The 24,024-nt window shown below is 44.1% G+C and overlaps 6 protein-coding genes across 13 annotated transcripts; 2 read left to right on the plus strand and 4 right to left on the minus strand.

The window, feature by feature from the left end:
• Positions 1-1,837: 1,837 nt before the first annotated feature.
• Positions 1,838-14,613, minus strand: LOC108151753 (ribosomal protein S6 kinase beta-2). The gene is made up of 10 exons (XM_017280591.2): positions 14,006-14,613; positions 11,860-11,900; positions 11,068-11,194; positions 10,875-11,006; positions 10,667-10,800; positions 10,403-10,594; positions 10,227-10,317; positions 9,892-10,140; positions 9,696-9,803; positions 1,838-4,177 (listed from the first exon to the last, which is right to left on the minus strand). The coding sequence occupies exons 1-10, from the start codon at positions 14,102-14,104 to the stop codon at positions 3,887-3,889; spliced, it is 1,464 nt and encodes a 487-aa protein (XP_017136080.1). The 5' UTR covers positions 14,105-14,613; the 3' UTR covers positions 1,838-3,886.
• Positions 5,647-9,517, plus strand: LOC108151752. The gene is made up of 3 exons (XM_017280590.2): positions 5,647-6,860; positions 7,958-9,151; positions 9,217-9,517. Exons 1-3 carry the CDS (start codon positions 6,545-6,547, stop codon positions 9,384-9,386), a joined length of 1,680 nt encoding a protein of 559 aa, XP_017136079.1. The 5' UTR covers positions 5,647-6,544; the 3' UTR covers positions 9,387-9,517.
• A 182-nt stretch (positions 14,614-14,795) lies between the features above and the next one.
• Positions 14,796-16,325, minus strand: LOC108151754 (regulator of chromosome condensation-like). Its single transcript, XM_017280592.2, has 2 exons — positions 15,630-16,325; positions 14,796-15,569 (listed from the first exon to the last, which is right to left on the minus strand). The coding sequence occupies exons 1-2, from the start codon at positions 16,267-16,269 to the stop codon at positions 14,959-14,961; spliced, it is 1,251 nt and encodes a 416-aa protein (XP_017136081.1). The 5' UTR covers positions 16,270-16,325; the 3' UTR covers positions 14,796-14,958.
• Positions 16,326-16,368: 43 nt separating this feature from the next.
• Positions 16,369-21,505, plus strand: LOC108151755 (uracil phosphoribosyltransferase homolog). Of its 8 annotated transcripts, none has more exons than XR_004471688.1 (4): positions 16,369-16,702; positions 16,758-17,208; positions 21,031-21,215; positions 21,351-21,505. XR_004471688.1 is itself a non-coding variant. In XM_033388026.1 (4 exons), the coding sequence occupies exons 1-3, from the start codon at positions 16,470-16,472 to the stop codon at positions 21,121-21,123; spliced, it is 777 nt and encodes a 258-aa protein (XP_033243917.1). In that variant the 5' UTR covers positions 16,369-16,469; the 3' UTR covers positions 21,124-21,130; positions 21,351-21,505. The 8 variants fall into 8 exon arrangements, 4 of the variants coding, with proteins under 4 accessions (XP_033243917.1, XP_033243918.1, XP_033243915.1 ...); XR_004471689.1 differs by having other exon boundaries at positions 21,031-21,210; XM_033388026.1 differs by having other exon boundaries at positions 21,031-21,130.
• LOC117186777 (mitotic spindle assembly checkpoint protein MAD2A-like) lies at positions 17,581-18,515 on the minus strand. Its single transcript, XM_033388028.1, has 3 exons — positions 18,373-18,515; positions 18,152-18,298; positions 17,581-18,092 (listed from the first exon to the last, which is right to left on the minus strand). Exons 1-3 carry the CDS (start codon positions 18,443-18,445, stop codon positions 17,689-17,691), a joined length of 624 nt encoding a protein of 207 aa, XP_033243919.1. The 5' UTR covers positions 18,446-18,515; the 3' UTR covers positions 17,581-17,688.
• LOC108151756 (mitotic spindle assembly checkpoint protein MAD2A) lies at positions 21,403-22,356 on the minus strand. The gene is made up of 3 exons (XM_017280595.2): positions 22,195-22,356; positions 21,974-22,120; positions 21,403-21,914 (listed from the first exon to the last, which is right to left on the minus strand). Exons 1-3 carry the CDS (start codon positions 22,265-22,267, stop codon positions 21,511-21,513), a joined length of 624 nt encoding a protein of 207 aa, XP_017136084.1. The 5' UTR covers positions 22,268-22,356; the 3' UTR covers positions 21,403-21,510.
• Positions 22,357-24,024: the final 1,668 nt, after the last annotated feature.

Here is a 24,024-nt window from a genome sequence, read left to right on the forward strand (position 1 = left end):
GACTGCCTTTAACTGGCACACTTTGTTTCTGAGGAAGAAAAAATCTGCACCTGCCTGAATCTGATTCTGAGTCGGACTAGACTCTCGACTCGACTTGCAATTGGGTTCCTAGTCTCTCCCACGGGGTTCGTTAAATCGATTCATGCTAAGGAATTTACGGTTGCCTAGCGGTATTTATTGTTATGTTGCCCCTGCCCATGCCCCAGACCCCAGCTGCTCCTTCTTGTCTCTGGAGAAGAAGTCATGCAGCCATTGCGCTTGTGCCGTGTGTCACCTGGCAGTCACTCCACTGAATTTGGCACAGAAGGAAACGCAACCAAGGAGCGAACGAGCCTCCCAGCCGGGGGCCTAGTCCTGTTCCTTGTGGTCTCGTCTTACAGCATGTTTATAAATAGGTTTATACCTGTGACGCCGCCATCGGAGTAGGTACGGACCCCCAAACCCATAGAGAGCCTTGGGGCCTTCTCCTACTGCTCCTATTGATCGATTTATGCTAACATACTTTCGCTTTTGCCGATTTTCGCTTTGGTTTTTGACAGTTTCTTGATACTTTGCACATGATTGCAAAGTTTTTGGCATTAATTATGCTAATCAATGGACATTGCGTGACTTGCGACGATGGTCGTGGCTAAAAATAAAGCCCTGTCAATGATATTTTATTTGATTTACCATTTCAACTAGCCAAGCAGCTTTGGAGCCTAAGAATGGGTGATTTAACAAGCATAATGGAATTTAAAGTTTTGAGTTGTTCCTCACAGTTGTCCTTAAACTAGGCCACCTTGACAGTTTTTTGACCACTATCAATCCCCCCAAAAAGCAAGCAGTCTATCTTGTTTGTTTTTTTTTTTTTTTGTAAAATTAAGTTTTAATATATTACGATACACATTTGCATATACATATACATCATATACATATATCCGTACTATATACGCATTGCTCTTACAGCTGAATGTACAATTTAATTAACTAGGATCGGATCTCTTGATCGTATGTTCTTCATTACACTTTTATTTTTATGTTATGTTTCACTTTTTGGATTTCCTTGTTTCGGGTTTCGTTTGGCTTTAACGATCTATGGCTTGTGGAGGCGTTTCCAGAACTCTTTCTTTCGTCTGCTCTGCTATTAATATTTTGGTAATGTATGCAATTAGACATCTACATCCACATCCACTACAAACTGTCGTGTCTGTTTTCGTTATGGTTTATTAACAGTGAACTTTGAAATTCTATTCTCCTCTTTGGAGTACTCTTCTTGCTAGTCAACCACTAAGTACATTGCTTGCAGTTGGTTAATTACACGGTTCATTTCATCTGGACTGTACAGATCTGCTTAGTTATTGTATGCTATGCTGATGCTACTATTGAACCCCGGCAGCGCCAGAATAGTGAATAGGTCTCCCAAGGGCGATCGACAATTGTTTTACTTGGCTATCTACGAATACGAACTGTGGTTGCTCTCTCTCTCTCTCTCTGTGTCTCTTTCTCTATGCCTATCTCGCTCTTTATCGTTTTCTGTTTCTTTATCTGTTGCTCTTAGGTTTCGCCCTTGGTTCGGGTCTTGTTTAAATTCTTTTATTTGCAATTTGTTGTTATTTGTATTTGTTATTTATTGTAATTGGTAATTTGTTGCTAGTTTGTGGTTGCTTGTGGCTTCCTCTCGAGTGTAGGCAGTGTTTCGTCATTCTTGATTATTTTTTCGATAGTTAATTCTTCCTGGTTTGCTCTTTTATATTACACATTTAATTTCTTAGCTTTAGCACATTGTTTTTTCAGAGAAAGCTACTTATCCCCTTCTACGGGTGTGCCCTCCCTTCTTCTTATACAACATACCTATGTATATAGAAAAAAAAAGATTGTTTAATGAAATACAAAATATGTAGTACATTTAGCAGTAAACAAAACCAAAACACACAAGTAAATAAGTTGTACAATGAATAAAATATATGTATTTATATATACTCGTACTTGACTTGCATTATTAATGTATCTTCATACAAATATCTCTGCTTTCCTCTCTCTATCTCTCTCTCTCCATCTCTCTCCTTTCTGATTCCTTATTATTATCTTTTAATAGTTTTCATTTTCTGTACTTTAGTTGGTAGTTTTCATCAATTTTTAAGTTCTTTATTCGCTTCGCTTCGCTTCACTTCGCACTTCGCACTTTGCACCCCGCACTCTGCACTCCCTGCTCCCTTTTTATCAGCTGCTTGTAACAAAAATAATTGCTTCTGAGGTATTTACTTTTAGTTTATATAAATATTCTTTCATAACCATTATAAGTAATGTTTTAGGTTTTAGTTGCTTTCGTTTTCAATAGTTTTTCGTTTCCTTTTTTTTTCTTTTGGGTTTATTTCTGTTTTTTTTTTGTTTTGTTTTCGTTTTGTTTAATTTTATTTTATTTTGTAGTTGTCTTGTCTTTTTAAACAATTCAAAGCACCTTTTGATTATATTTGACATCGTAATTTTCGTTATCTTTTTCTTTATAGTATATATTTCATTTTTACTCTCTTCATTTTCATGCAAAGAAAAGAAAACATAAACGATGTTTCAGATGGAAAATAAAGAGGGAAACACAACTGAAAAAAGAATATAATCAAAGTACATAATTCGTATAATCTATTGTTCTTAGATCTCCTCTCTGGATCTACATTTATTGTGGTGGCAGCGTTTAGCTTCTCAGTACGCGTTATTCATTTCAGTTTAGGCTTTTGTTTCATTTTAGTTTAGTTTATATTGAATGTTGAACATATTCAGATATGGAACCAATTCAATTCCTGGCGGGATGCAACAAAAGAGTAGAGCTCCAAATATAAATATAAATTGGCTATATTATTCCCAAAGTCGGGGGACACTTTTCATGGTGCTGTGGAAACCGTTTCATACATACATTAATGGTTTCTATGGTTTATTCTTTAATATTCTAGTTTACTTTATAATTTACATTTCATTTTCATTTGAATTTGTGTTGCCTGCTACGTTGCAGTTGAAGTTACGGTTGCTGTGGCTGTCCCAAAAACTAACGTCCCTACATGCCTATGCCTACCGAATATATATTGTATGTTCGTAACTGACAAAAACAAGGACTGCTCCTGGACAACAATCAATCATGAGTAGGGATTGGAGGCTTTCGTAATTACATCTGTTGCTTATCGGGGAAACTAAATGATATATTAGGATAGGCCCGGCCCTGGGTTGCAACTGGGTTTGGGAGTTTGTGGTTGAGGTTTACGTTGAGGGAACGTCGCCCAAACACGACACGTTTTTATGTAATATATTTTACATTAAGAGCTACATCTCGAATACAGAACTTCCTTAGCTTAACGGTGTCTGTTGTCTGTTGTAGCGGGTTAAGGTTAAATATGGGAAAATAAAATGAAAGTGTTGCGTGTACATTTGAACTAAATTGTATAGACCATTTTTTCCTATGTAAAATATAAGTTAAGAGTGTAGTATGATATTTATACATAAACACGGATAAGTTTCGGCTGCTTGCGAACGCTCTCTATCTCTCTAGGTGTGCATATAGAATAGCTATAGCATGTGTTTGCGTGTAGCTCGCCGACTTTAGTAGTAGTACCTAAATGTAGTTATTACCAAAAAAGAACGCTCTCCTTGCCTCATTGTCCTTCCTTATCATCATCCTAATCACAGCGCGATCCTTGCGCGCTCTCTTTAACAAAAACAACACCCCACGCACACCCATACTGTGTGCTCTTGCTCGTACTGCTCCTTCTGCTCGTCCTCCTGCTTACTCCGAATCCGCATCCGAATCCGAATCCAAATCCACTTTCCATATACGTCATAGTACTAACTGTCAATTTCTGATGGGAAGGGGGGAAGTTGTGGTGGGATGGGATGCTCTGCTGGGCGCCTGCTCCACCTCCACCTAGACCATCGGCAATCCCTGCTGCACATCCATCATCTCGTCCTGCGCCGGTGATGGGCGCGGTGCGAACGGCTGCATGTGGTGGGGCGGCGTGGCCCGAGCGAACATCGTGGAGCGCTGCATGGCCATGGGGCCGTGGGCGTTGGGTCCCACCATCCCACTGGCGGACGGAAACTGCAAGCGGAAGCTGCTGTCCGGATGCTGTCGGGGTGTGCGTCGAGGGGAGCGCGCCGGCATGCGATTTGCCCGATGCATGTCCTCCAGTATCGAGGGCGCTACGTAGGTGAAACCCTGCAAAGAAAACGATCAATACTTTGTTATTAGTTTGCCATTCTTCCCATTCGCCCCATTCCGCCCGACGCCCAACATCCAACTCCTACCTGACCCACTTGTCCCGTCATGTGCGCAATTCGAATCGGATCATGCATTACTCATTGCCCAGAGCCAGAGCCAGAGCCAGACCCAAAACCCGAACCGATCCGATCCGATCCGGGGCCGGTCTCTCCTGTCTTGCATACTAATCACAACCGCCCGCCCGCCTGGGCAGCAGGGATTATGCAAGGCGGTCGGACAACTGCTGAGCTGTGCTGCGGCTGCTGCTGCCGTCTCTCCATGTAATACACTTTACATAATTTTTCCAGCCAAAATGCCAGAGAGAGACACATTAATTAAATATATGTTTTGACGAAATCCAGCAATATCAGCAGCAGCCGCGACAAATGCAATAAAATAATTAAAAGCAAACCAAAATCAAAACACCGCCAGTACCGCCGGCTGCTTTGTGTGAATTCCCCTGGCACGGAGGCTGGACACAAAATGCGTGACGCCAAAGTTAGAGCCGTGAGAGAGGTTGCAGGTGGCTGCTGGGGGCACGGGTTGAGAAGGGGCGGAAGCTACTGTTATTGCGGTGGTTCGGTGGCAATCGCCGCCGACAGGTGAAATGTACGTGAGAGAGCGGGGCCGCTAATTGGAGCCGCGATCGCGCGGGGTGACGGTGACCCACTAAAGAAGCATAATTCGAGGTGCGGTGCGCGAGGCATTGAGAAAGTTTACACTAATAATTATCCGTAATAAAGTTCTAATTGAATCCAATCCCAGATCTGCCGTTGATGAGGTGCAAATTGAATACAGTTTTAGAAGCTGTTTAACTGATCTAAGAATGATTGGGATCCATTTAACATTTCTAAGCAATTAAAAAAAATTGTTAGATGAATGCGAATGAAAATCGGAAAGACTAGTAGACATCAAACTGTAAGATAAAGACACACTGCTTGTGTACTGCTTGCTCATAGAATTCCAGTTATCATTAAACTATTAAATACCACAATTCTCATCCAGCTTTTAGCCATATTCCAAACACTTTCGTCTCTCTATGGGCTGAAAACCCGTAATTGAGCAATATTTAACTTCATATTTAGCCTACTAGTCCCATAAGCCCATAACCAAAACAAACTTTACACAGCTTACAAACGAAGCCCCCAAAAAGGCCGAACGAAAGCAGCTCAAGGGTCGTTCGACTTTTGGGCTATACGGCATACGGCTGTACGATTCGTACTCCTCTACGAGCATACTCTAGCATATGATGTTTGTAAACAAAATAAAACAAAAGCAAGTTGTGCTGCTCTACAGAGGGCTGGGTAGAGGCAGGGGCAAGCAATTGGCTTGGCATGCAATGCAGGCGCGCAAAGTAAGCAGAGCGGAGTCAAAACTGACTCGACTCGATTCGACTCAACTCTCCTGCTTCTCGGCCAACGCTTGTGCCAGTCTCGCAGAAACGCTCAAAGCGTTCGGACACCCAAGCTTAAAGCAGTAGCCACCAAAAGCGAAAGAAATACAGACACACAGAAAGACAGAAAGAAAGAGAGAGAAATACAGACAGGCGACTTGGAGTAACTTTCGTGCCTCGTGGTGGTAGAAAACCTGAGCTATAGCCGTATCTGTTGCTGGAGAAAGGCCTGGCCTGGCCTGAGCTGAGCTGAGCTCATGGGCTGGTTTTGCATGGATTTTGCTTCATTTCACTAGGCCCCAAATGCGTTGACATTGATTCTGGGCCAATGTGCAGCCTCATCTGCAGTTCAGGGCTATCGGGCTGATTACCAATGCGATACGATATACGATGTAAGGGAAAAAGACAAGATTCAAGTTTAAACCTGTTGAAGGGCACACAAAAAACCAGCTGCGAGAGAAGACTGGAGAGAGGAGAGCACAGAGCAGGGAGAAACTCAAACAGCGCATGCGTGCACGTGCATGAGGCCACAAAGAGAGTGAGAGAGTGGTGTGCAGTCAGCTTTGGAACCGAAAATTGGGACAAGAACGAAGCAGTGCCCTCAGCTGATGTTCGCAGTGCTGCTGAAACTGTCCGAGGCTACTAAAACTGTGCGCCGCATGCGGCGGAAGTGTCAACAGTGTCTGTCGAGTGAGATTGCGCAACTTCGACACCAAATAAAAGACATAAATGCGCTAACTAACCCACAATAAACAGAAAATGTGTAAGAAATCTATGTTGAAAATTGGCAAACTTACGAACTGTGTGAAATTAATAATAATAATATAAAAAGCAACGACAACAAAGCAAGCGCTTTGTTCGTGACTCTCAATAAAATAAAATAAACAAAAGTATAACAAAAATCGCAGCGCAAGTCAGGCAAAATTAAAAAAATGTCCAAGTTGTTGAATATAAATTCGCTTTCGTTGGTGCATTGCCTGGCGGCGTTGCTCTGTGTGGCGGCATCGCTGCCGCAAAACCAAAAACAGCGACAACTAGTGCCGCTGCAGCTGCAGCCGCAGCAGCAGCAAATGACGACGACGCCAATTGTGGCAGGCGGTACTCCAGCATCAGCGCCAGTGCCAGTGCTAGTGCCAGATCTTTTGAATGCAACCGATGCGCCAGCTGGCGACTCCTTCGAACAGCAGCAGCCACAAAAACAAGCAACATTGCAGTATCCACATATAACGGCATTAGATAAAGAAGTAGGTATGCATCACAAACAACAAAAACATTGGAGTAGCATAAACCAACAACGGATTTTGGATTTTACTCCTATTGCATACCCCACTCTCACTCTGGAAGGGGTATAAGCGGACTGGGGGAAGGTATTTGGAATAATATTTATATGTGCCCTGAACCAGCAGAGTAAATTGCAAACTTAAATAAACCCTAACGATAATGTGCTTATGACCATTTGTCAACAAAGAAGATTTCAAATTAGATCCAATGAGATCTTAGAATTATCTTCCTAAGGTGATATCTCGGATAAAGTATCTCCGATTGTGAAAAGACTTACGATTTCTGATTTATCAGAGTAAATTCAATACAAAAACCAAATAAATTTATCCAAAATTATGAGTAATATACATAGTTCCCCTATATATATGATGGAACTATTTATGTATGTTTTTTTTAGGGCATAACAAATTCGGTTTTTACTAGATTTTATTCCATTTTCCCTAACATTTTTTCGGTTTGTATGTTCAAGTGAAATTTCCGACACGATTTACCTGAACGCGACTCCATCGTTTGGCGCCCCGCTCATTGCCATCCGATGGGCCTCATGTGCGTATTTATATGGAACAGCGGTAGTCGGTGGCGTTCGAGCAGCGTTTAATTTCGCGAATTAGCCGTAACAGAAAAAAACGAGCGCGTTGGCTTAATTTCTGGGTGGCAGCAAGGGCAAGGAGGAGTGCCAGTGCTAGTGCCAGTGCCAGTTGGTAGAGGGAAGTCAGGGGGCTAGCACCTCGCAGGCAGGCAAGACGACTTTATGGCCGCACTTCATGTGTGAAAGTGAAATTTATTACACTTGAATTTGAAAACGAAAATCAGAGCTAGACCAGAGGCACAAAGCCGAAGCCAAAGCCAGAGCCAAAGAGTTGGCCACCACAGAGAGAGAGAGGAAGGAAGGAAGGTAGTAGGAGAAAAGTAGGCAGTAGGAGGGTGGGGTGGAGTGGAGTGGAGAAGGCCAATGGCCGTATGGGTTGGGTAATTTCATGATGCCTGCCCCAGCACCGGTGCTGGGCTAATTAAAAGCAAGTTAACTGAGGCAATCTCTGCTTCCATCTTCCATCTTATTGCAGTTGAACGCCTGATCAAGCAATGGGCGCCGATTGTGTGGCTGGCGCCGGAGGAGAAATTCATGCCGCTGGGCGTGGAGGAGTTCCTGCAGCACGTCCATCCCATGGACAAGGACAGTAGCTTTCGGCCCGGGGTCCCCTTCAGTGAGTACTCGACCAAGTCACATCTGGTGACGAACGCCGAGATGCACGATCTGCTGGGGAATGAGCAGTCGTTTATCTATGGTAGGAATCCCAATGAGAAGCCAGTCCCCATCTATGGCGTGGTAACCATGTGTCCGGGTAGGCGGGAGCCAGTGATGGCTTCCATTTCCACGCCTCCACTGGCCAGCACACGAGGCCCCTACATTCCTGTCTCCATTGATCCCCTCGAGGAACGCAATGAGACCGTGAGGCGATCCTCGCGCTTGTTCCCCCTCTTCCAGCGGGTTAAGCGAGACGCAGAACACGACCTCAATGAGTACGAGGAGTTGGTGATGGTGGAGCCATCTCAAACCGATCCTAAGCCACAGCCACAGATGGAGTTGGAGCCTGAACCTGATAACAGCATTCCCGTAAACAATTTCATCGCCAATCTGGCGGATAATGTCAAGTTCAGTGGCGGAGCCGGTCCGGAGGATAACCTGGAGGAGGAGAACAGCATCGGGACGTCGCCCGAGCACGAGGTGAATGCGGGACAGGGCAAGCTGCCAGGATTCCACGTCACCTACTGGATGTTCTATCCCTACAGCCAGGGAAAGACCATGTGCACTGTGAGTCTGGGTCCCCTCGGTCGGATCCCCTTCCCAGCTGTCTACGGCTATTGCCTGGGCCATCGCAAGGATATCGGCAGCCACGTGGGCGACTGGGAACACATGAGCCTCTACTTTAACGGGGATGCCGAGCCCCAGGCCATGTACGTGTCCGCGCACGATGCGGGTGCCTTCTACAGCTACAACCGGCTGACGGGCTCCTTCGAGTTCCGACGCCAGGAGACGCGCAAGGGCATCCTGCAGCGTCCAAATTTTCCCAAAACTGTCACCACATTCAAGAACCATCCGGTTCTGTTCGCCGCGAAGGGTTCGCATGGTCTCTGGACGGCCCCCGGTAAGCATAGATTCGTCAAAGTGGCTCGCCTCTATGATATCAATGGGTTCGGCACGCCCTGGAACACGTGGAAGTCAGTGGACATAAGCTACGAGAACATCAGATCATATGGTAAGTGGATTCATTTGGATATTCTCTATTTGGAACCAGTATTGATTGTTGCTCTGCTTTCTTAGGGCGTTCCCTTGTTCCTGATTGGCTTACGTATCGTGGGAAATGGGGAAATCCCAAGAGCAAGTGTCATCCCTTTCGACGCATCGGCCTCAACTTCTGCGAATTCACGGACGGACCAACAGGCATACCCCTGAAGGAACCCCACTTTCAATGCGGTGCCGACTATCACTGAGGAGAGAACTCCGTCCCCCCCCCCCTCTTTTTAGAATTAATCTCATCTTTAGTGTATAGTGAAGTATTTATTCTGAAAAACCACCCAAAAATCGATCCCCTAGATGATTAAAAATGAAGCAGAACGTAAAATAATATTATTGGAAATTCAAATTAGAGGGAAAGCTTGAATCATTTGAACATCTACTAGATATCAATCACTTGTTGATTGATTTTGATCATTATTTAAGGTATAAAAGGACCTCCCATCACTCCCTATCTACCACTGGAAGCTACACGATCCTCTGATCTCAAATCTCAATCTACTTACTTGGAAAATTAAATTGGCACTTTCGCTCAGCGTTGTATCATCCGGTGAATCCACTGGAATTTGTCTTGTGAATCTCGTGTCAAACTGTGAGACATCATCCTCGCTTCGCTGTTTGGATCACGCAAGAGGGAGCAAAAATTAGCAATTGAATATCAGAGGATAATCGTCAACCGATCCAAGAGGTACTTCAACATACCAGGAGTGGTTTTATGGGCGGTTCTAGCCGCCTGGCCAGGACATCGTCCCAGTTGACGTGCTTGAAGAATGGATGTATTTGGACTGCCGCCGCATCTTCGGGCCCGCTTCCAAGGCGCTGTGGCTCCTGGCGCTTCATGAGGCGACGCACCAGATCTCTGGCTTCGGGAGTGAGGTAGGCTGGCAGATTGAGCTTGGCTTTCAGAATGGTCTCGATGGTCTTCTTGCGGTTCTCGGCGGTAAAGGGCGGCTAGAAGAACAGTGCCACAGTGTTACAGATTGTTACATCAAAAAGGCCAAGGCAACGGCAAAATCGATGGCACGTGTTCCACTTACCACTCCTGTGAGCATGTCGAACATGAGGGCGCCCAGGGACCACCAATCGACGGCTTTGCCATGGCCACTTCTGGTTAGGATTTCAGGTGCCCTGCAAGTCAATGGGGAAACAGATTAATCTCATTTTGAATACGACACGGCGCTAGATGAAGAAAAGGCTTGGCGGGCGCACGCACATGTACTCAATTGTGCCGCAGAAGGTGTGGGTGACAATACCCTCTTGTATGTGCTCCTTGCACAGGCCGAAATCTGTCAGCTTCACATGGCCCTGTGCGTCCAGCAATATGTTTTCGGGCTTCAGATCGCGATAGATGATTCCCAGTTTGTGTAGATGGCCCAGTGCCAATATGATTTCGCTCAGATAGAAGCTGTAATGCAATACGATTATGAGTATTATATGATATGAGTCTCCTTCTATGGATCTACTGATGGATATCTACCATGTGGTATCCTCCAGGAAGATGCCCTCGCGCTCCAAATGCATGAACAGCTCGCCGCCGCTCAGATATTCAAGTATAAGATAGAGTTTTCCATCTGTTTGAAAGGCATAGACTAGCTCCACTATGAAGGGGTGCTATAAAGAGCAGATAGATATAGGATACGATGGTATTGCATTGATTCTGGGGACTGGGGAACTGGGACTCCCACCTTGACGGCCTCCAGAATGTTGCGCTCGGCGCGTGTGTGCGCTGTGTCCTTCTGGTTCGTCACTATCGATGCCTTCTTGAGCACCTTCATGGCAAAGTATTTGTTGGCATCTCGTCCAGCGGTCTTGCGCACCTACAAAATTAAAGAGAATCGTTATTTGAAGAACATCTTGCTATAATAGGGAATAACTCACCTGAAATACTTTGCCGTAGCCACCTTTGCCAAGAACTTTCTTGAGCTCAAAGTCCTTGGGTCCCAGTTTGATTTTGCCCGGATTGACATTCTCCTCGGATAGCTGTATGGTCTCCTGACCCTCGGTGCTGTTTGGGCGAGAGAGAAAAGGGAGGGATTCACTGGTTAATTGTCTGCTGTACTCTGCTCTAACTCAGTGTGTGCTGCTTGCGTCGCTCGTCGTCGCGTCTGTCGCGTCGGTTAGCGTGGGAAAGGAGCAGCCCATGTGCTATAAATAAATCCCATCGGGCTGCACGCGCCAATCGTCACCTCCACTCATCCCCCCTCCCTATTAGGCGCCCCACCCTCCCAATACTATCGAGTGTGTCTTGTTTGCACGTTGACCCTCCAACGATTGAAGAGGCGGGCGTCGGCGTCCCAGCTCATTGCCAGTCAATAGTCAATAGCAGTTGTAAACACTTCTGGGCCTGGGCCTGGGTCTGGGCATCGCTGTGGCAGGACTGTGTGTATATCGCGACTCGTTATCGCTATCTGGGAGTCACACAGGGTGGAGCCTCGTCCGTCTGGACGGGGATCAGGCTCTAAGCGGAATCAATCAGATGTTAGCCAGTCCAGTGCTTGTAAACAAGTCCCAAACTGATAATTGCCAATTAGGCTGCTCATTTGTCCTCCTGCCAGCTTATCTACGTTTGTCCAGATGTCTCATCCAGAGAAACGGCGGAGAGGAGCCCAGCCCCCTCTCAGACAGTCACGTCCTCCTCTGTAGCAGCGACATAGCTTTGGCATTACTCACTCTTGGTGTAGATTAATACACAATTCCGGTTCTAGATCAACCTGCAAATGAGATGAGAGAGAGAGAGAGAGAGAGAAGCGTGAGATGACGACATATGAGAGAGCATACTCGTAGGAGGGAGCAACAATTAATCATAGTTATTACGAACTCCAACTCGAACTCGAACCCGAAACCCAAACGCAGAAGGGAAAGCTGTGCATCATCCTAAATCAAGCTGAGATACTCTCGATCGATGGATGGGTCTCATGTTTCGTTTTGGGGAACCACAATCACAACCGAAACAGAACTTACTTTACTCGCGATTTATTGTCTATTAAGCTTGTGGGGGTTTTTTCGATTTTAATTACTTGTTAATTCATTTTAGGGGTGTAACGTGATCTCGATTGGATAATTACTATTTGGGGGAGCCAATGTATTCAGTGTTGTGGAGATTTTAGCTTTTTTTAGAGTCGAATCTATAAATTGTACAACCCGCCTGACTATTCGATGCAACCCCAAGCGCCACAAGTTTATATTTAAACAAAAACAAAGGGCGATTCCGCTGGCTGAAGAGATCAGTTGCCTGGGGCCCCAGGCAGAGGCTCTCTCTGGAGTCTGTGACTATGAACCCAACAGATTTCTCCCTCTTTCTGATCTGCCTACACACACAAGCACACATGCTCAAGGGGGAAAGAGAGCCACACATAGATACACTTTCTACACGCATACACCTTTTTCTTTAATGACAAACTAAATTTAGAACTCGGAACAATGCCAAATAATCTGCCGGCAATGCTGCTGCTGCTTCTGCTGCTGTGACGGCGGCTGCTGTTGCTGCTCCAACTGGGGAAGGCCACAGTTAGGGGCGGACTGGCGCTGGGGAGGGCAGCACGAGGAAAGCCAATAGCAGAAGGAGAAGGAGGAACAGGAGCAGGGGAAAGAGGCGTTGCCTGGCTCTCGTCATGCTTAAAATGTGTGTAGAATATGTATAATATTTTTGACTAAAGTTCAATTGAATGGTGGGTAGGGGAGGCGTCGCCAGCCAGTCAGCCAGCCAGCATGCAGCAACACATTAAAAACTGGTTCACCTCGTCAGCGCTGACGGTGAATTCCAATTAACGAATCCGTCATAATTTATAGTGTTCACACAAATTCGATAGATGGACGATATCTGTGGCAGGGGCTGAGAAGCCTGCCCCTTTTGGAGTAGAGTGTGGTGTGTGTGCGCTTGCGTAAATTACTTTTGACAGCACATCGTACAGGGAGGAGGGAGTATGATAAGAATCAGCAGTGATATGGTAGGGCGGGGGATCTACAAAGCTACAAACGTACAAAGGTAAGGCATTGCTCTGAATGCACTTCTGTACCTCCCTCATAGTTTACTGCACGCGCCAGCCCCATCATCGTTCGGCGTTTCTTGCTCACTTTTCGATTACACCTTATCGGCAAGCTAAGGTTTTTCTCATTTTCTAATTTTATATTACCCGCTGATAAGGAATTTCGTTGTCTAAGTGGAAGTTAGCCCCACTCTGTGTCTGCCTCGTTCTCTGTGGCTCTATTTTTCTCACTCACAGTATTCCTGTGCTGTTTAAAGATTGAAAAAGAGAGGGAACTTGTCAAGTTGCGGCGGGGTAATTATAACTGATTATTTTGAAGGACATTGGCTTTAGTATGGGCGGGGGCTTGCTTCGATTGCTCAATACCACGATCATAATGCTGTTTCATAAGGAGGGAATGGGTTTGGATTGGATTGGATTGGATGGCGGCATGGCATGGCGGCAAGGCGTGACACGGGTGTCTGGCTTGGGGGAATGTTCGTATATAATGAATGTGCATTATAATACATGCTGAATAATCTTGCTACTGCTACTTCTTCTGCTGCTGGAAGCAATGATGACGCCACATGCAAAGTGATGTGGACTTTTGCGCAGCAGATAAGCCAAATTCCTCAAAATGATGATGGTACTGGCAACTGGCACCGCTTTGTGGTAGAAATTGGAAGTGGAGACAGAGATGAGGCACAGAGGCGTTTTCAGAGACAAAGCGAAAAGGTAAACAAAGAGGAAAATTCCTCCCCCATACAATGGAGTAAGGAAATTGCCTGAATGGCGGCTGCTGGTGAAATTTTTTCTGCGTAGTTTGATAATTTTCTGCGATTCGCCCTTACATCGTCCAGCTCGATCCTGTCGTCGTCGGAGTCGTGCGCCTTGTCGTCCTCGTGGAGCTCCAGGTCGAACAGCTCACTGGGATCGCTCACGTCCGCCATTTGTGTGCTGTTGGTGGCCGCTGCCGTGGTGTCGCTTAACTTAATGCTTCGTCACACAATAATTTGGCTCTGCCTTTGTGGCTTTTGCTTGGATAATTTGTTGCTGTTGCTGTTGCTGCTGCTGCTGCTACGGTTTCGAGTTCTTTGGATGTACGGAATACGGAAAGAGCCCTAACTGGCAGACGGTGCTGCACGATTTTATTTTAGTTTCGGTTTGTTGGAACAAGCGGAGGGGCAGTTTTCGTGGCCCCGAAGGTTATTGTTTATTAGTTAATAGCAATACAAATACAAATATATACACACAGACGCACACGCTCACTAACACCGACGCACGCACCACGCACTTGTGCCACAAACGCACACACTGCGAGAACTTCCAACGCGCGCCTTTGCAATCTGCCTTGCAATTTATCAAATACGTAATTATTTGCAACTGCCTCTGGTCGCAATGTTTAATAATCAGTAATTAAAATGCACTTTTTCTTTGTTTGCGAGCGAACACGAGGTATAGGGTATATCGATAGTACTATCGATGCGTAGACGCTTATCGCTTGTGGCTCACTATCGATGGATATATTTTCCCTATATCGATGGATGCCACTCTGCTTATTGTGGGGATTCATGAAATTGATTATGATTCAATCAAATCTGGAAATCAGAACGGCCAACTTTTAGTCAAGCAAACAACATATTGGTTTGCTGTCAAATTGTATCTATTTCTATGTTTTAGTCAGGTTTTTAAGTTGATATGTTTAGGTTTGGGTTCCTGCTTAGCGGACTTCGGTCTTTGCTTAGAGTATCTTCGGTTGAAATAGGAGTCCTATTTCCACCCTTTTCTGGTGGTAAATATTAGTTTAGTCCTTCGGATCGGCCTCGACCAAAAACAGACTGTGCTTTTCTCCGCCGGATGCGAGCAGTATCTTCTTGTTTTGCATATACTTGCTGCTGACTAGAACTGGCTCCAGTTCATCATCGCCATCGTTGACGCCCAGCTGGTTATTGGAGCCCATGCCCCAGGAATATAGCTTGCCGTAATCATCAATGGCATAGGAACAGAACTTTCCACAGCCCACATAGACAATGTTGTCGGACAGCTTCTTAACGCGCGTCAATATGGACACCACGTCCTTGACATCGCCCAGGCCCAAGCATCCATGCTCTGGCGAACCAACGGCAAAGCATTTCCGATTATTCAGTAGCAGCAGTGTATGCTCAGATCCACCAGCAATCTGCTTTATATTTTTTAGTTTAGTTGGCACCGGATAATTATAGTGGTCCGGCTCCGACACTGTTTCGTGGGCTAGCTGATTGCTATCGTTCAAACCCACGGCCCAGATAGTTCCCGTCTGCGATGTGCGTTCGCGTATGAACGTACCATGATCAGTTGCCCATATAGCTTCGAACGGCTTGGCGTGTTTGATAACTATCTGGTCCGGCCGAAGCAAATCCTGCTTGCCTCGGCGACCTGGTAAATGAACAAATAAGGTTATAAATTTGAAAAGATTTTATTTGGGCAAAAACTAACCATCTCCGGGCAATGAACGCTCTGAAATGCGTCCGAGCTGGCCGTACTCGGCGCATCCCAGTGTATAGACCTTTCCGCTGGTGGTCAATATAACCAAGTGATCGGAGCCCGAGGCAATGCTGCAGCAGACAGTGCCCGGCAAGAGATTAGTTGGTGTGCTCGTGTTGTCATCATTGCTTAGGCCCATGCTACCATGCGAGTGGAAGAACGATCCCCACGCATAGACGCTGCCGTCTTCCAGTAGGCAAGCCGAGTGCGAATCTCCCGCTGAAATGCGCAGCGCTTTGCCCGGCAAATCAACCAAAGCGGGCAACGACTCGCTGCCGTCCGCACTGGTATTCCGCCCCAAGGCGCCCTCGTCGTTGCAGCCAAAGGAGTAGATATCGCCACTCTGCGTTAGCACCAGGCTATGCATGCCACCAGCGCAAATATCCACAGGATTCGGTATTCTATTTACTAGTGATAAGCGGTTCAGCTGCAAGACTAGCGAGCCCAGGCCCAGCTGCCCGGTGTAGCCCATGCCACATACCAGCACTCTGCCCACGGTCGCTCGCCTTTTGGGTAGTTCCAGGTTGCGCCTTTTAGGCCTAGTTGCCATGGTGTCTGTCTCGCTGGCATATTTTTTATTTATTTTCAACATATTAAATAAACATTAGACGCGGGATATGTTTCGATAATGGTTTAAATATATATCGATGTCACCGTACGACTCAAACATCGCATCAATCGCGGCCATTGAAATACTTGCTATTTGGTCACGGGCACGCGCTTGAACAACAAAGAAGACTATACAAATTTTAATTAGTTGTAACCAACTTATTTTAATTAGCAAAGCAAATTATGTGCACTGGGTCGCCCAGCAGCAATGACTCCCAGTCGGAGGAGGCCAATGCCACTACCGAGCAGCAGCAACAGCCGGAGCAAGAGGCAACGGAACAGCCTATTAGAACGCCCACGCATGCAATTGTGGCGGCTGCCAAGGCAGAGGAGATCCTGGCCGAGTACGGCAGCAATCTAAAGCTATTGGAGTGCAACTCCCAAGTGTCCGAGCTGCTCACCATCATCCGAGACAAGTAGGTGGCGGTGGAAGTTGGCGCGAAACATTGTTATCTTATGCTTTTCTTGAAGGAACACTACCCGCAGCGATTTCAAGTTCTATGCCGACCGGCTGATTCGGTTGGTGATTGAAGAGTCCCTCAACCAGCTTCCCTACACGGACTGCGACGTGGAGACTCCCACAGGTGCCATTTACGAGGGCCTCAAATATCGATCCGGCAACTGCGGCGTCTCCATAATTCGGTCTGGCGAGGCCATGGAGCAGGGCCTTCGGGATTGCTGTCGGTCGATAAGGATAGGCAAGATCCTGGTCGAATCGGATGCGAATACACACGAGGCCAGGGTGGTCTATGCCCGGTTTCCCGATGACATTGGCAGTAGGCAGGTCCTACTGATGTATCCGATTATGTCCACCGGCAACACTGTGCTCCAGGCTGTGAACGTTCTGCGCGAGCATGGAGTACCCGAAAAGTGCATCATACTGTCGAATCTGTTCTGCACACCTGTGGCCGCCCGCACTGTGGTCAATGCGTTCCCCCAGCTGAAGATCCTCACCTCAGAGCTGCATCCCGTGGCGCCCAATCACTTCGGACAGAAATACTTTGGTACAGACTAGATGATAGGTCAGCGGAGAAATCACATCAGAGCGACGCGCAAGCGAGCAACCACAACAGACTTGACAACTAAGCGCTGCTTAGGATAGGTAGTGTGAGTTAGCTACTCCCTGTACCACACCCACTCACCTAGATACAGCCCAGATCCGATCCTGCCTAGACTAACTCTTCCTCTCATACACCAAACTGTCTCCGTAGTAACACCTCCCCCTTTCTGTCTGTGTTTTAGATGGCATTTGAATCGACAGCTGCGTCGGCGACAGCGAGCAAATTACCCAAACTTCTTTCACAACTGGCTTTTAATGCAACTCTCAAAATCGTAAATCAGTTAACTTAACTGTGTAAATATATAGCGGGAGCATAAATAAATATATAAAACAGTGACGGAGCTAGGTGCTCATCTTGTAGTTCACTACGGTCTCCACCTTATGGAGGCCCGTCGAGAAGGAGCGCAGCTGAACTGCCTGGGCATTCTGAATGACAATGGCTCCCGTCTCGTCCCATTTGGCGGGAAGCTCGGTGTTGTCCAGCGTGTGGATCATGACATCGAAGGTGCAGATGCAGTCCAGCAGCGGCAAGTAGCTAACTGTGGCCGAAATCTGACGCATCACGTCGCGAATCTCGTTCTGAATGCGGGTCTGATCCTTGCTGGACGTTCTTTGTGAGGGATCGGCGGCCTGGTTATCCCCGTTCTCGGCCTGCATTTTGAAATCCCAACACTCGAGAACCTCCTTACTATGAGCATTCGTGATGACCATTGATATTTTGTTGATCATGTTCTTGGAGAGCCACTCTGAAATGACAGCACATCGAAATTAGCATGCACTTCCAAGGCTTTAGGACTCGGCTCACCTTCGGTCTGGCTGAGGACGTTCTGGAGGAACGTTGTAATCTTTGGGTCATTGGACATTAGAATGGTCAAGCCATATTGTTGGGTGCTGTCGAAGGTTTCCGCCGGGTAAATGCCGCGTTGGAACAGAATTGAATGGATTCCATACTCTATAAAGGAGACGCCGTAAAGCGCGGGATGTTGCTGTTGCTCTTTTTGTTGGTGTTGTGTTCTCTACACTTACTTAAATAATCGACGATTATCTGTGCAGATCCCTTCAATGTAATGCAGTTTTTGGTTGCTTGGGCAGACGACATCTTCAAAACAATCAAAATTAATCTTTTTAAGGAAAATGAAATTAAAAAATGCCGCTAGAGTTCATTTATCATTAGACAGATACCAAAATATACGGTCTGACTTTAAAAATATGCCGTAAATATACTGACGAGTATCCTCAGAAAGATACCAAAATATACGGTCTGACTTTAAAAATATGCCGTAAATATACTGACTAGTTCAAGTTCTATTATACATATTCCTCGTTTTTGATATTCCGTGCAATATAACAAGCTAAATAGAAACTCCTTTTAAAATGTAATTAATAAAGGAATTTTCCCAAATTTATATGTTTTAGACATATTCAAGCATATGATTAGTATCTTGTAACCTACGGAGCCCGGGATGACAAACATTTTTTCAATTCTATCATCCTTTTCCCTAGGGTATGAAAATTATTGTTGCCGGGACTCATTGTTGTCAATCGGTTATTACGACGAATTCCTGGTTTTTGAAGTTCCGTCCTCACATACTCTACGGTTACACTGTTTCATGTGTGCTGATAAATAAAATCAGTTAAAAATTCAAATTTTGTATGAAAGCAAGACGGAATGTATTATTTGTGGGCGTTGTGGAGCCGGATGACGATAATATAAAATTATAATATATAATTTGTCTTAATTTTTCCAGCCGGCTTGCATTTTCTCCCTTGCTTCCCACCACTTTTCGACGAAAGATGGAATATTTATATATTCCGCTCGTGCCCGGACTATACCATCTCTGCTTTTCCAGTATGTATCGTTGCCATTCCAGTATTAATCGACTATTTATTTTGCTGATCTGAGTACTCGTCGGCAAAACGACTGCTGAAATATATTCCATCGATTGAAATGCAGGCATACCGTTGCCATAAGAATATCATCCCGGAGTCGGTCGATGGAAAATTTGGCTAATCTGAGCACTAGGGCCTAGGACTAGGATTAGAACAGGGTATCGGTACTTTTGTGCGATAAATTACATATCTATAAATATTTTGGTGTGATTAGTTCGCACGTGTTATCGGAACGAAGTATATGAAATCGGAGCACTTGTGGAACTAGTTCGCCATTTAATTTTGAAATTAACAGCGAAAGTATCTGATTCATGTAATAATTAAGAACACCAAAAACATGTGTTGCAACCAATTCAAAATTTTATTAGCCGTTTTCTTGTAAACTAAAACTAAGCATGAGATCCATTTTTATACGCAAATTGTGCAAATTGCTTATTTTCCGGCTAGACTCCTCATGTCCATCGAGTGTTGAGTTGTCGCCTGTCGAGAGACCAAACGAAAACAATGTTTTAGACAAGGAAAAATTAGCCCAATAAAAATTTGTAATCCAAAACCGGGCTCGGTTCGACAGAGCTTTGGTTGCTGCCCATTTCCAGTTGTTGGGGTACATGAACCGGAAAAGCGGATGGGAGGAAATAAAATAACCAAGAGCAAAATAATATTGTATTTTCCTATAAATCAAGTGGACAAGAAACTAAGAAAATAAGCCGCAGGCAGATGAAGAAGAAAGGGAAATCAAAACCAAATCAAAAAGCAATCCATTTTGTAAATGTGAATTATTTGCAAATTTTTAATGAAATTTTTTTCTTACGCATTGTTTTGTTTGTTTTTTTTGTTGGTTTTTCTGTTTGTTGTTTGTTTAATATTTTCTTTTAAATTAAAATTAAACTTTACATGGTATTTTTGGTATAAATCTTTCAATAATTAAATATAAAAAAATTTTCCACTTACGAATAAAATTAAAAATAATCTCGTTTACGCCTAGCCAAAAAAACTGATGTCAACATACACATTGAAAAAAAAAATCTTAACTAAATTTGCAATTTGCATTTCAGTGTTCAAATTTTATGCAAAATCAGAAACGCGGACAAATAAAATAGTATTTCGAAATTAAGTAGCTTTAAAGTGTGTGTGTGTGTGTGTGGGTGTGTGTAAGGGTGTAATGTGTGTGAGCTCACAGATACAAATTTTATAATTTAAGTGTAATTAAATACAATAATAAATTATGGTTAAAGAAGGGCTGGTGGCATTAACTTAGTTAAAATGTACACAACACTTAACGTTAGTTAAAAACGAGAGATATTTACAGGATTTATTACAAAGTTCTCGGCTACGTCAACCTTTGATCTCTTTCTATAATGTCTATGATACAACAACAAAAGCGCAACAGTGTCAGTGACAGTCGGTTCAAGGTCAAAATCGGTTAAGCTTCCAATTCCGCTTCTCCAATTTCAAATATCAATTCTTGATCGTTTCTTCGCAATTAAATATTTTATAATAAATTCAGATTCCGATTTAATATTAGTTTAAGCTTTTCAAATTCAAAATATATTCAAACAGAATCAATAGAAAAAGTCAGTCTGGATCTGTATCTCTTGACTGTGGAAATGAAGGGACACTCAGGGTTCTAAAAGGTGCCTAAGTACGAGTACGAGTATTTTGATGTGTTTACAATTTTTTGTAGTTGCAAATTGTGTGAATGGTATTGGGATTCGGATCTCGGGCTTAATCTGACGGTGCAACAAATTATCAAATTTTTCTATATTTTTCACACCTGTGGCCGCCCGCACTGTGGTCAATGCGTTCCCCCAGCTGAAGATCCTCACCTCAGAGCTGCATCCCGTGGCGCCCAATCACTTCGGACAGAAATACTTTGGTACAGACTAGATGATAGGTCAGCGGAGAAGTCACATCAGAGCGACGCGCAAGCGAGCAACCCCAACAGACTTGACAACTAAGCGCTGCTTAGGATAGGTAGTGTGAGTTAGCTACTCCCTGTACCACACCCACTCACCTAGATACAGCCCAGATCCGATCCTGCCTAGACTAACTCTTCCTCTCATACACCAAACTGTCTCCGTAGTAACACCTCCCCCTTTCTGTCTGTGTTTTAGATGGCATTTGAATCGACAGCTGCGTCGGCGACAGCGAGCAAATTACCCAAACTTCTTTCACAACTGGCTTTTAATGCAACTCTCAAAATCGTAAATCAGTTAACTTAACGGTGTAAATATATAGCGGGAGCATAAATAAATATATAAAACAGTGACGGAGCTAGGTGCTCATCTTGTAGTTCACTACGGTCTCCACCTTATGGAGGCCCGTCGAGACGGAGCGCAGCTGAACTGCCTGGGCATTCTGAATGACAATGGCTCCCGTCTCGTCCCATTTGGCGGGAAGCTCGGTGTTGTCCAGCGTGTGGATCATGACATCGAAGGTGCAGATGCAGTCCAGCAGCGGCAAGTAGCTAACTGTGGCCGAAATCTGACGCATCACTTCGCGAATCTCCTTCTGAATGTGGGTCTGATCCTTGCTGGACGTTCTTTGTGAGGGATCGGCGGCCTGGTTATCCCCGTTCTCGGCCTGCATTTTGAAATCCCAACACTCGAGAACCTCCTTACTATGAGCATTCGTGATGACCATTGATATTTTGTTGATCATGTTCTTGGAGAGCCACTCTGAAATGACAGCACATCGAAATTAGCATGCACTTCCAAGGCTTTAGGACTCGGCTCACCTTCGGTCTGGCTGAGGACGTTCTGGAGGAACGTTGTAATCTTTGGGTCATTGGACATTAGAATGGTCAAGCCATATTGTTGGGTGCTGTCGAAGGTTTCCGCCGGGTAAATGCCGCGTTGGAACAGAATTGAATGGATTCCATACTCTATAAAGGAGACGCCATAAAGCGCGGGATGTTGCTGTTGCTCTTTTTGTTGGTGTTGTGTTCTCTACACTTACTTAAATAATCGACGATTATCTGTGCAGATCCCTTCAATGTAATGCAGTTTTTGGTTGCTTGTGCAGACGACATCTTCAAAACAATCAAAATTAATCTTTTTAAGGAAAATGAAATTAAAAAATGCCGCTAGAGTTCATTTATCATTAGACAGATACCAAAATATACGGTCTGACTTTAAAAATATGCCGTAAATATACTGACGAGTATCCTCAGAAAGATACCAAAATATACGGTCTGACTTTAAAAATATGCCGTAAATATACTGACTAGTTCAAGTTCTATTATACATATTCCTCGTTTTTGATATTCCGTGCAATATAACAAGCTAAATAGAAACTCCTTTTAAAATGTAATTAATAAAGGAATTTTCCCAAATTTATATGTTTTAGACATATTCAAGCATATGATTAGTATCTTGCAACCTACGGAGCCCGGGATGACAAACATTTTTTCAATTCTATCATCCTTTTCCCTAGGGTATGAAAATTATTGTTGCCGGGACTCATTGTTGTCAATCGGTTATTACGACGAATTCCTGGTTTTTGAAGTTCCGTCCTCACATACTCTACGGTTACACTGTTTCATGTGTGCTGATAAATAAAATCAGTTAAAAATTCAAATTTTGTATGAAAGCAAGACGGAATGTATTATTTGTGGGCGTTGTGGAGCCGGATGACGATAATATAAAATTATAATATATAATTTGTCTTAATTTTTCCAGCCGGCTTGCATTTTCTCCCTTGCTTCCCACCACTTTTCGACGAAAGATGGAATATTTATATATTCCGCTCGTGCCCGGACTATACCATCTCTGCTTTTCCAGTATGTATCGTTGCCATTCCAGTATTAATCGACTATTTATTTTGCTGATCTGAGTACTCGTCGGCAAAACGACTGCTGAAATATATTCCATCGATTGAAATGCAGGCATACCGTTGCCATAAGAATATCATCCCGGAGTCGGTCGATGGAAAATTTGGCTAATCTGAGCACTAGGGCCTAGGACTAGGATTAGAACAGGGTATCGGTACTTTTGTGCGATAAATTACATATCTATAAATATTTTGGTGTGATTAGTTCGCACGTGTTATCGGAACGAAGTATATGAAATCGGAGCACTTGTGGAACTAGTTCGCCATTTAATTTTGAAATTAACAGCGAAAGTATCTGATTCATGTAATAATTAAGAACACCAAAAACATGTGTTGCAACCAATTCAAAATTTTCTTAGCCGTTTTCTTGTAAACTAAAACTAAGCATGAGATCCATTTTTATACGCAAATTGTGCAAATTGCTTATTTTCCGGCTAGACTCCTCATGTCCATCGAGTGTTGAAGTTGTCGCCTGTCGAGAGACCAAACGAAAACAATGTTTTAGACAAGGAAAAATTAGCCCAATAAAAATTTGTAATCCAAAACCGGGCTCGGTTCGACAGAGCTTTGGTTGCTGCCCATTTCCAGTTGTTGGGGTACATGAACCGGAAAAGCGGATGGGAGGAAATAAAATAACCAAGAGCAAAATAATATTGTATTTTCCTATAAGTCAAGTGGACAAGAAACTAAGAAAATAAGCCGCAGGCAGATGAAGAAGAAAGGGAAATCAAAACCAAATCAAAAAGCAATCCATTTTGTAAATGTGAATTATTTGCAAATTTTTAATGAAATTTTTTTCTTACGCATTGTTTTGTTTGTTTTTGTTTTGTTTGTTTTTTTTGTTGGTTTTTCTGTTTGTTGTTTGTTTAATATTTTCTTTTAAATTAAAATTAAACTTTACATGGTATTTTTGGTATAAATCTTTCAATAATTAAATATAAAAAAATTTTCCACTTA

The sequence above is a fragment of the Drosophila miranda genome, chromosome XR, assembly GCF_003369915.1.
Source record: "Drosophila miranda strain MSH22 chromosome XR, D.miranda_PacBio2.1, whole genome shotgun sequence".
Taxonomy (NCBI): domain Eukaryota; kingdom Metazoa; phylum Arthropoda; class Insecta; order Diptera; family Drosophilidae; genus Drosophila; species Drosophila miranda.